General features: G+C 42.2%; 1 protein-coding gene across 1 annotated transcript; it reads right to left on the bottom strand.

The window, feature by feature from the left end:
- Positions 1 to 6: 6 nt before the first annotated feature.
- LOC107300628 (nucleolar complex protein 2 homolog) lies at positions 7 to 11,083 on the bottom strand (the record flags this gene model as incomplete). Its single annotated transcript, XM_015829936.1, has 11 exons — positions 11,009 to 11,083; positions 8,909 to 9,085; positions 7,725 to 7,899; positions 7,361 to 7,480; positions 7,054 to 7,174; positions 5,915 to 6,005; positions 3,538 to 3,616; positions 2,247 to 2,357; positions 1,438 to 1,551; positions 975 to 1,163; positions 7 to 39 (listed from the first exon to the last, which is right to left on the bottom strand). Coding segments are annotated over exons 1-11 (1,233 nt in total), but the record flags the coding sequence as incomplete, so codon positions are not given.
- Between the last annotated feature and the right edge of the window lie 28 nt (positions 11,084 to 11,111).

The following is an 11,111-nucleotide window of genomic DNA, read 5'->3' as shown; positions in this document are numbered from 1 at the left end:
GTGGACGTACTGCCAGTTGTAAACTGACTGATAGTTTTCCTATTTAAAAAAAAAGAGAGAAGCAGGAAGTAATGCTGAAAAATTAATGAAGCACACCGTAAAATCCACAGCTGTTCAGAATTGTGATCAAAGCACTTCCGTTTTCTTCTTCCCTCCCACTCCTCTTTTCCTTTTGTGCCGTGACTTTTTAGAGTATGTGGTTTTTTTTAACTGAGCTGTAAACTTCACACTAAATATTTAGAGGGTGGTGCTGAATTACCATTTATCCTAGAATGCATTGATTACAAAACTGTTATTTAAACCCTGAGGCTGCACAGTTCTCAGCTTGAGAGATGGTATGAATGGTATACAACCAGCCTGTCTGAAAAGAATTGAACTGTTTGTGTAACTGTGTTACACAACACAGGAATGGTGTTTTGTAAATCCAGCCAACACCATTGCATGAAGTTGGGGATCTAGGGGTCTCCATGAAGCTACAAGCTCTACATGAAAACTGGGCTTACCTACCCCGATTCCCTAGCCCAGGGGTAGGCAACCTTGGCTCTTTTATGACTTGTGGACTTCAACTCCCAGAATTCCTCAGCCAGCATGGCTCAGCTTGGAAGCCTCTCCCTTTCCCCTCAGCATGGCTGGCTCAGGAATTCTGGGAGTTGAAGTCCACTAGTCATAAAAGAGCCAAGGTTGCCTATCCCTGTCCTAAGTCCTCCTGTTCTAAGCGGTGAGCCTCCTAGCTCAGGGGTAGGCAACCTTGGCTCTTTTATGACTCGTGGACTTCAACTCCCAGAATTCCTGAGCCAGCATGGCTCAGCTTGGAAACCTCTCCCTTTCCCCTCAGCATGGCCGGCTCAGGAATTCTGGGAGTTGAAGTCCACCAGTCATAAAAGAGCCAAGGTCGCCTACCCCTGGCCTAGCCCGTTACTAGGACTTCCTTTAACCATGGAGAGTCCACCGCTTGTTCCTTCAAATAAACCCACCTTCTTTTTGACAGACATCGCCCCGCGTAGGTGGATGGCCAGCTGGCGGATGTAAACGAAAGCCTGCTGGTAGGACACCGAGTGATCCAGAACGTACATCTCTATCAGCGTCCGTTGCATGAAGTTGATCAGGGGGAGAGCGTTAGGAGAGGTGAATCTCGAATTCTTGACGTAGGAAATGTACATTTGCTAATAAGGTAAAGAGAAAGACAAGCAAGAGAATTAGGGCGACGTTGACCATGGTTCGCCAGTCACTAACTTTGAGAAGGGGCGACTACAGAAACCAAATTAATAAATCGTCTCATCCAACGAGGAACTGACTGAGTTCGGCTACAGATAGTCCTCGATTTACAGGAACTGACTGAGTTTGGCTACATAGTCCTCGATTTACAACGGTTTATGTTTAATGACCCAGCCTAAAAACGAATTTATGGTCTGTGGATTTTTTGTGTGGCCGTCTTACCTTAAGAACAGAAGGCAAATAAGCTTCCTGCTTATACCGGCAGATTTTGTTGAGTACCAAAAAAGCTAGAACTCTGACAACTTCATCGCCCGTGCTCCAGAGTCGAATCGTTTGCTTAATGAAAGAAGAAAAAATAAAGTTGTTTTCCGTTTTTTGTTGTGCTTCTAAAATGAGATCCCCTCTAGTGTTAGAAACTGAATTTTTCCCAAGTGCCGATCAAGCCTCGAATGTCATGCCTCGAATGTCATGGTTCCGACAGATGAAAGTCTTCAAAGAACTTTGAGGCATTATCTTAAAGAATCTTTATTCGAGTAGCATAGCATCAGCACATACATAGGCAAAGCCAAAATCTGAATTCCCCTCCCCTGAGCACATAGTATCAAAGCACAATTCCCTCCTCTAATTAACAGTCATAAATCACATTCTCCAATTAGCTTGAAATGCAGGCTTTCCCTCCAGTTCTTCAACCCACCATTTCTTATCATCTTTTATTTCAAAAATTCTCTTCCACTGAGCAATTAAATTATCAGCATGTTCCCTCCCTAAATTAGCTGTCATATATCACTGTTATCCAATCAGTGTGAAGGTCAAAGGTTCCCTTCCTCTCTCTTTCCCGGGCTTTTCCCTTCTCCCTCTTCTGCTTTGCATTAACTCTAAAAATACCAGACAGTTCTGCATATTGTCAAAGCAAGAATTTAGGAAAATCAATGCCTGGAAGTTCTTTGAAGTGTTTCATTAGCCGGAACCATAACATCCAACTTTTAAGTCTTATTCTTGCACCTTCTGGCCAGCCCTGCTATCCAACTTACCTTAAGTAGCACGCGACACTGTTTGGGAAAGCTCAAATAATAAGGCACGATGGCACTGATGTGCTGGAGGACAGCTGTTGTTACTGAGGTTTGGGTTAAACACGACAGAAGCTGCAGAGAGAGGGAAAAAAAAGACAAAATTCCCCTCGATCTGGCTCAAAGAATGACCAATTTCAAATCTCCTATATCCCCTTCTGCCCCCGTCTCAAAGGTGCTTCTTCAAGAACATTTCGAAAAAGCATTTTTGGGATAACTATGACCTGGAATGACTGAGAATCTCCACAGATTGCCTTGTTCAACTCTGGCAGAAGTGATCTGCGGCAGGGGTCTTCAAACTTGGCCCTTTTAGGACTTGTGGACTTCAACGGGCTGAGGAATTCTGGGCGTTGAAGTCCACAAGTCCTAAAAGGGCCAGGTTTGAAGACCCCAGATCTCTGGTCTTGTAAATGTTGCCTTTCTGCAATTTCTACGAGTCGAAAGTCAAACTGTGGACCCGCTGAGGATTCTCTCTCTGTCTAGTGCTCTTTCCATTGAAACAGGGAGGAAAAAAGATGGGTGGGGAGGTCCATGGTGTTCTCTGCAGATGTTGGTTTTCTTGCAGACGTTTCATTAGCGATAGCGCTTAAGACTTATATACCGCTCCATAGTTCTTCACAACCTTCTCGGAGCTGTTTATAAATGTCAGCATATTTTCCCCAACAATCTGAGTCCTCATTTTACCAACCAGGGAAGGATGGAAGGCTGATTCATCGAACTCCTGGCTGTGGGCAGAGTTAGCTTGCAGTACTGCATTCCAACCTCTGTGCCATCACAGCTCTTGCATCAGTGCCCTGATGGTGTTACCTAGTTGGGTAGTAAAACGTCTGCAAGAAAACCACCATGATCAGAGAGCACCAAGGACCCCATAATCTTCCTCCTCCTCCATTCTGCAAACCCCACTTCCTTCTAGCACTGATGATGTTACCTAGTTGGGTAATGAAACGTCTGCAAGAAAACCACCAAGCTCAGAAAGCACCAAGGACCCCATAATCCTCTTCCTCCTCCTCCTCCTCCACTCTGCAAACCTCACTCCCTTCTAGCACTGATGATGTTACCTAGTTGGGTAGTGAAACATCTGCAAGAAAACCCACCAAGCTCGGGGAGCACCAGGCACCCCACAGCTTCAACGCTGAGCTACAAATATTTTCTTCTATTAAAAAAACAAAAAAATCTTCCCAAACCAGGAAGACGTGCCCAATAACCAAAACAACGGCCAAATTTGACCCTCCGTTACAAGGTGACATAAACTCACCTGAATGGTGCAGCCCAGGTGCATTTTGATGTCCAATCGTAACTTGCCCCACAACGGGCTGGAGGAAGGCAAGACTATCCTAAAAGAATTAAGGGAGAGAGGATTTAGAAGAAAATGGGTGATTCAGAGGCTGTCATTTTTCTAAGTAATGGGAGACGACTGAATTTCAACTGGGCTGGCTGCTGTTCAACTGGGGAAGCTTCTTGCCTACGACGGGATTCAAAATTCAAGGCAGAATGTAAAATCTGGAGCACCACAGCATGCAGCAATTTCCATCCAGAGACCGTTCATTTATTATTTTACTTTGCACCCCACACAAACACGGGGAATGTATTTCCAGGCCTGCTGTTGTTCTGCCTTCGCAACAGCCTGATTTTGCACAGGCGATCCTCGACTTACGACCGAGACAAGAATTGCCATTGCTAAGCAAGGTGGGGGGCTAAGCGAATCGTGCTAATTTTACAACCGTTTTTTTTTTGCCAGAGTTGTTAAATGAATCACTGCAGTCATTAAATGAATCCAGCTTCCCCCACTGACTTTGCTTGTTGGAAGCTGGCTGGGGAAGTGGCAATTGGGGGGTCCCGGGGTTGGCAAGTGCCCCAATTTTGATCATTTGACCGTGGGGGTGTTGCTATTGTGAGAAGTATGAGGACCTGTCAGCGGCATTGTTAAATTCAAACGGTCACTAAATGAATAGAGGTATAATAATAATAATAATAATAATAATAATAATAATAATAATAATAATAAAGTTGGAAGGGACCTTGGAGGTCTTCTAGTCCAACCCCCTGCTCAGGCAGGAAACCCTATCCCATTTCAGACAAACAGCTGTCCAGTCTCTTCTTTAAAACTTCCAATGTTGGAGCATTCACAGCTTCTGGAGGCAGGTTGTTCCACTGGTTAATTGTTCTAACTAGCTGTATCTGTTTTATGGAGAGGGAACTGAGTCTAGAGGACACTCAACTGGCTAGGCCTTATCAATACACAACTGAAATGGGCAATCCGTTGAATTTAGCCAATCTGAGATTGTGTTGGCCTTTTGGCTAGTTATTATCTCAGCCTGGCCCTTCTTGGCCAACGTCAGCTGGGAGCTGAGATCACGTGGAAAGCACAGCATATAAAAATACCTACCATTATCCAGACCCACCGAGGGCCCACAAGGCTACGCGGATCAGATAGCTGCAGATTGACCACCCACGTGCCAGCTAGAAAGGGATTAATTGTACCCTAACCAGCTGCTCGCCTTTGCTGTCCGAAGGGAAAGTTCAGCGCTGACCCTGTCAACTATCCAATTTCCTAGATTTAGCTCTTTTGCGAATTAAGCCTTCAATTATTTTGGCTGGGGTTTTGGCAACAGTGGAAATACACCACCAGATGGAACGTACCCTTTGCTTCGACACCAAAAGCCATTTGGTTGTCCTGGGGATAAGATTAAACTTATTTTATGCCCCTGCCCAGGTTACTGAACGGTAAAATGAGTTAACAATCCACCAACCTGGCCATAAAAAGAACTCAAAAAATTAGCCAATTTAGCAGGTTGGGTCGATAAAAGGTGCCGAGGCTTGAAATAAACTACAGCTCAAAATTTCTTTTGCTAAGCGAAACAGCTGTTAGGAGAGTTTTGATCCATTTTACGACCTGCTGATCCATTTTAACACTGCAGCTGTTAAATGAGTCACATGGTTAAGTGACTCCACGTTTCCCACTGACCTTGCTTCTAGGAAGGTTGCAAAAGGGGGTCATGTCCATGACCCCCAGGACACTGCACACCAACTGGCTTCTGATCTTGGGAAATGTCTGTTTATGCAAAAACTTTCTGCTTTGGCTTTCGTTCTAGAGCTGAATTTTATCAATGGAACGGAACCCACATTATATCATGATTACTTGGGAAGGATGATGGTTATGTGGTCCCAAACCAAGCCGAGGCTTTTTAGAATTTCAATCCTATTTTTGCAGAGTTTCGTTTGGACTGTTGTTTTAGGATTCTTGCGGTTCCCTCCTTCATTTCAAAAAGAACCATCTTAACAGACCAGCTTCGATTGCATAAACTGAACGTTATTTCATTTTATTCACTGTTTATTTCAGAGTCTTCCTTAGGTGAGGTGGGTGATGTAAACCTAGGACATGTGAATGAATAAAAAGATCCTTCGATGTCTAACATGTTTTTAGGGCTTTAATATCTTTTTTTTTTTTTAGAAAACTGGACCCAGAATTATATTTTTCTAAATTAATAGTTAAAAACTTATTCTGCTCAGGATGGATTAAAAAAAAAATGCCCATTAGGGATTGTAAGAATAGTGTTTTGCATGGTGGCAATTCCTAGACTGGAAGAATAAAAAGCAAATAAATGTCAATAAACCCCCCAAAATTAACTTACTTTGATTTATTTTTTGCAGGTTTCACCTGAAGCATTTTTTGCAGAAGAACAAAGAGGTCGCGGACGCAGAAGGAGACAAGGGTGTTGAAGACTAAGCAGGAGATGGAAAAATAGAAATGTTTCATCAATGACTTTAGCAATCACGAGATGACTCTTATTTATATACAGCACCATGGCGGGCTGGGGAATTCTGGGAGTTGAAGTCCCCCTGTCTTAAAGTTGCTGAGATTGAGAAATACCGATATACAGTAGTCCTTGACTCCTAACCATTCATTTAGTGACCGTTTGAAGTTGCAACAGCATTGAAAAAGTTGACGTATGGCTATTTTTCACACTTAGGACCGTCCCCAGGGTCACATGATCAAAATTCTGATGCTTGGCAACTGGTTCTTGGCAACTGATTCATATTTATGACGGTTGCACGGCCCCAGGGTTAGGTATCCCCTTTTGCGATCTTCTGACAAGCAAAGTCACTTAACAATCTTGTTAGCAACTTAACCACCACAGTGATTGTGGCAAGGTCACAAAACGGGGCAAAACATACTTAGCAACTATCCTGCTTAGCAACAGAAATGTTGGGCTCCCTTGGGGTAGTAATAATAATAATAAAGTTGGAAGGGACCTTGGAGATCATCTAGTCCAACCCCCTGCTCAGGCAGGAAACCCTATCCCATTTCAGACAAGTGGCTGTCCAGTCTCTTCTTAAAAACTTCCAGTGTTGGAACATTCACCGCTTCTGGAGGCATGTTGTTCCACTGGTTAATTGTTCTAACTGTCAGGAAGTTTCTCCTTAGTTCCAGGTTGCTTCTCTCCTTGGTTAGTTTCCATCCATAGTAAGTTGAGAACTACCTATCACTCAAAATAATAATTGGAGTTTTTCCTAATTCCCATAATTCAGTTTGCTTGCTTTTGGTTTAATGTTTTTGTGAACACAATCGTTCTGGCTTGCAATTGATAGCATAGGACTTGGTGCCACCTAAGGGATCTTAATCTAAATAAATAAACGTGTCCAAACTGACAACATAATCATCGAGGCCAGCTAAAGCAAACCAAGACTTAGGGCATAAGTATCAACTAAGATGGAAATGTGTTTTTTTTCATCCTTTATTTTTGCAAAGCTCAGCTCTGGCAGATTTTACCTGTGCTGTCCGTGACTTTGAATTTGCCAGAATCCGGCCGCGCTGCTTCCCCTTTGGCGGTGACCACGCAGGCTTTAAAAGCTTGAGTGATTTCATGGAAGGTCTTAGGAGAGAGTTTCTTCTGTGTGGAATTAAAAAAGAAGAAGAATTATCTTAGTATTTTTATTCTATTTTATTTGTTCTATTCTATTCTATTATTCTATTCTATTCATATCTGTGGTTAAAATGAGACAGAGAAANCCATATTTAATCAGACTTATTTGCATCTCCTAAAGAAATGCTGCTTTTTAAAAATGGTCTCTCTTACCTCTGCGACTTCCTTCCAGTGTTCCACCATTTTCAATGACACTGTGATAAAGTCCATTTTTTTCCGCTTAGCTGTTTTTTCTTCTTCTTCTTCTTCCTCATCTTCATCATCAGTTGCTTCCTATCAAAGTTTTTAAAAAAAAAAAAGCATTAGCCTGATATGGGTAACTTCCAGGGTCACAGTCACGCAGTTTTCTTGGGAATAAAAAGAAATTGGTTCCTCTGATCATTTTATTTCTATAGTCCTGCAATATGACAGGAGATCGAAGCATTAACTAAGCCGGATTCTAACTGGCATCAGAGAGCTAGCAAGAGCAGTCAGGTTGATTCCTGATGTTCAGATATATTGCAAATAAATTAATTACCTCTAATTTTTCAGGCAACACGTGATGGTTCTTCTCTTCGTCAGAACTGTCAGAATCATCAAAATTGAGCAAAGTCTTGTCATTTTCTTCCAGAAACTTGTAAAATTCTGGATCTCGTTCCTTTAGTCGAGACAGCTGGTCTTTATGCTCTGAAGCATGACCCTTCTTTGTTTTCCTGCACAACAGAGAAGAGTTTAAGGAATTTAAGTTTATCTATCTATATATCCAGCCAGGAAGTATATTTTTTTTTTTAAAAAAATGCTAATAAACCCTACAAATTTCAAAGTGCTAAATCGTGGCATCTGCTTAGAAGAGAAACATTGGGGGTTTTTGTTTCGTAGAAAGAACGAACAAAAGTCCTGATTTTCAAACTTTTAATAGGAAAAAGTCAGCAAGGGAGTATATTTGGTTCCTGGGCGGTGGGCCGAGGACCCCCTAGGACATTAACCTTGTTGATTTTGAGAACTCCCAGAATTCCTCAACCAGTAGGTTCCCAGTGACGCTCAAGAGTATGGCTGCCTTGCGTTTTTCTCTTCCCCACCCAGTCGGCTTTCGTTCTGTGTTGTGTCCTTTTTGATTCTAACTTGAAAGCCAAAGGGCTGGCTGGGACCTTTTGGGAGTTGAAGTCTACCTATCTTAAAATTGGCAAGGTAGAGAAACATTGTTTTAGAGGAAAGCCCTTCTCATTTTCTACAAGATGGAGACGAGGCAAAATTAGTCTTGCATCCTCTTATCAAGGAATTTTAGTGAGGTTCCAAATTGAGATTCCTAGGCACAGTTTAAAAGCTTCTATCTATCTATCTATCTATCTATCTATCTATCTATCTATCTATCTATCTATCTATCTACCTACCTACCTACCTACCTAACTAACTAACTACCTACCTACCATCTATCTATTTATCTATCCATCCATCTATCCATCCACCCACCCATCCAATCATCCATCCATCTCTTTCCATCCATCCATCCATCCATCCATCCACTCCCTCACCCATCCATCCATCCATCCATCCACCCACCCATCCATCCAATCATCCATCTGTCTTTTTCCATCCATCCATCCATTCGTCTTTCCATCCATCCATCCAATTATCTGTCTATCCATCCATCCTATCATCCGTCTATCCATCTCTTCCCATCCACCCATCTCTTTCCATCCATCCATCATCATGAAAACTCACCTTTCCACCGTTATCAAATTACCTCCTGATTTATTTTTGCTGCCAAGTTCTGAAGGCAACATTTTTTTCTCATCTCCCCCAGAATTTGGAGTATCTTCTATTAAATCATCTTCCAAATCAGAATCAAATCCGGACGTTAAAAATTCATCCACGCTCAAGTCACCCAGTTTTTTGCTTCTGAAAAGGCAAGATAGAAATTTATTTTTTAAAAACACAAATAAACAATACCTCTTTTGATTACAGATGGTCTTGTTTAGAAAGGCCAATGCATTGTGACATAATAAATCTGGCAAATATAATGAACCCTCATTTCCAAGTTGTTAATTTCACACTAGTGACCCTATTTCCAACCTTAGAGGCAAACGGAAAAGACCAATATAACAAACACACAATAAAAATTTAACGCACTGTTTTTCACATTGTTGCTTTAATTGTATGCCACTCTTTGTCTCTGGTCTTGGACTGTAATAAACCTGAATGAATTGTATGCCAGCCAAAGTCACACCCATGAGATGGGCAGCTAGCGAGATTTAATACGAATTAAATTATTATGAAATAATTTCATAAACGCAAGAAAATCAATTAAAGGCAAAAGCCCCTCAAGAGACACCCTGGATTATTTTAGAATTTACAACTTATCTATGATTATTTATAAATTATTTCTAACAATTTATTATTAGGAGGTATTGTTACCCACTTGCTTCTCCTGCGTTTTGAATCCCATTTAACTGCCAGAGCAAATAAACAAATGAAAATAACTCAAGCAAATAAACAAATGAAAATAATTCAAGCAAATAAACAAATAAAAACAAATGAAATAACTCAAAAGAGATTTTACACCTACGACTCTCTAACCTCTCCCCAAATTGAATTAACCAAAAGTGCTTCAAAATTCTCGGGTCCACAAATTACAACAACAGGTTTTTTAAAAATATCATTTCTGTATTTTTAAATTAGGGGCTTTCAAAACTGAACAGGAAAAGGGGAAAAAACATAGAAAACAGGCCTTTGAGCCTTCAATTTTATCAAGCTTGACTAAAAATGACATGAAAATGTGAGGGGAAAAATCTTTCCCGTTTACCTGGAGTTGTTCCCCAATATTACAAGTCTGTCAGCCTCAATGTTATATTTTAAAAATTCTAATTTATTTTTTAAGAAATTCCAGTTAATTTGCCTCAGAAACTGCTGGAAAGATAAAACCTGCTCCCAATTGAGCACCACCTGTGGCCTTCTGAGTAAAATAATCCAGGTGTTGCTCATTGCTCATTACCTAAGCGTTCCTCCCAAGCCAGCAAGTTAGGGTGAGATAAAATTAGGTTGAAAGGCCTTAAGTTGTACCAGGTGTCTTCAAACATGGCCCTGTGATGACCTGTGGACTTCAACTCCCAGAATTCCTCAGCCAGCGTGCCTAGCTGAGGAATTCTGGGAGTTGAAGTCCACCAGTCCTAAAAGGGCCACGTTTGAAGACCCCTCCCTGCTACATTTGAGAACATATCAAGAATTTTAAAAAGCCACCTCAAGTCTATCCTTTCCAATTAATTAATGGGGGTTTAATTAATTAATGGGGGTTTAATTAATGGGGGAGGGTTTGATTAATTAATGGGGGGTTAATTAATGGGGGAGGGTTTGATTAATTAATGGGGGTTTAATTAATTAATGGGGGGAGGGTTTGACTAATTCATGGGCAAAGGAAGTTTGTTTGCTCGCTGCGTTCCACGCCACGCCGGGCGTCCCCAGAGTCTGGAGTGTATTCATTCACACGAGCACGCTATATACACGCGTTGGGTCGGACATTTAGACTTCCCACCTGGGGGACGAGGGAACATGGCACGCCACGTGTTCCTCCAGGCCGGCACCAAACGAATGCAATGCAACGCGCTTTTTTTCGGTTTGCAAGAGTTGGGGCAGAATGCGCGTAAACCTAAAGAGGAAACTTAACCCAATTCCCTATTCTCACGAGTTTGCGGGGCTGCAGCCCCCCCCCAATCCCGCAAAGGCTCCTACCCCCCCCCCGCCCACCCCCAACCCCCAATTCTTGCAAGGACGCCCCACTTTGCCCGGGACTCGCTTGGCTGGCTGGAGTTTGCAAAGCGCCCTGACCTTTTGGCGGCGGTGGTAGCCATGCTGGCGGAGCTTCTCCCCGCAGCTGCAACAACGTGGGAACAAGCACTTCCTCTCCCACAATGCAACAGAGTAGCGAGAA

Source organism: Protobothrops mucrosquamatus, unplaced genomic scaffold (genome assembly GCF_001527695.2).
Source record: "Protobothrops mucrosquamatus isolate PMUCROS unplaced genomic scaffold, P.Mucros_1.0 scaffold7706, whole genome shotgun sequence".
Lineage (NCBI taxonomy): Eukaryota > Metazoa > Chordata > Lepidosauria > Squamata > Viperidae > Protobothrops > Protobothrops mucrosquamatus.
Note: the sequence above shows the minus strand (reverse complement) of the source record. Positions and strands in the feature narration are given on the sequence as shown.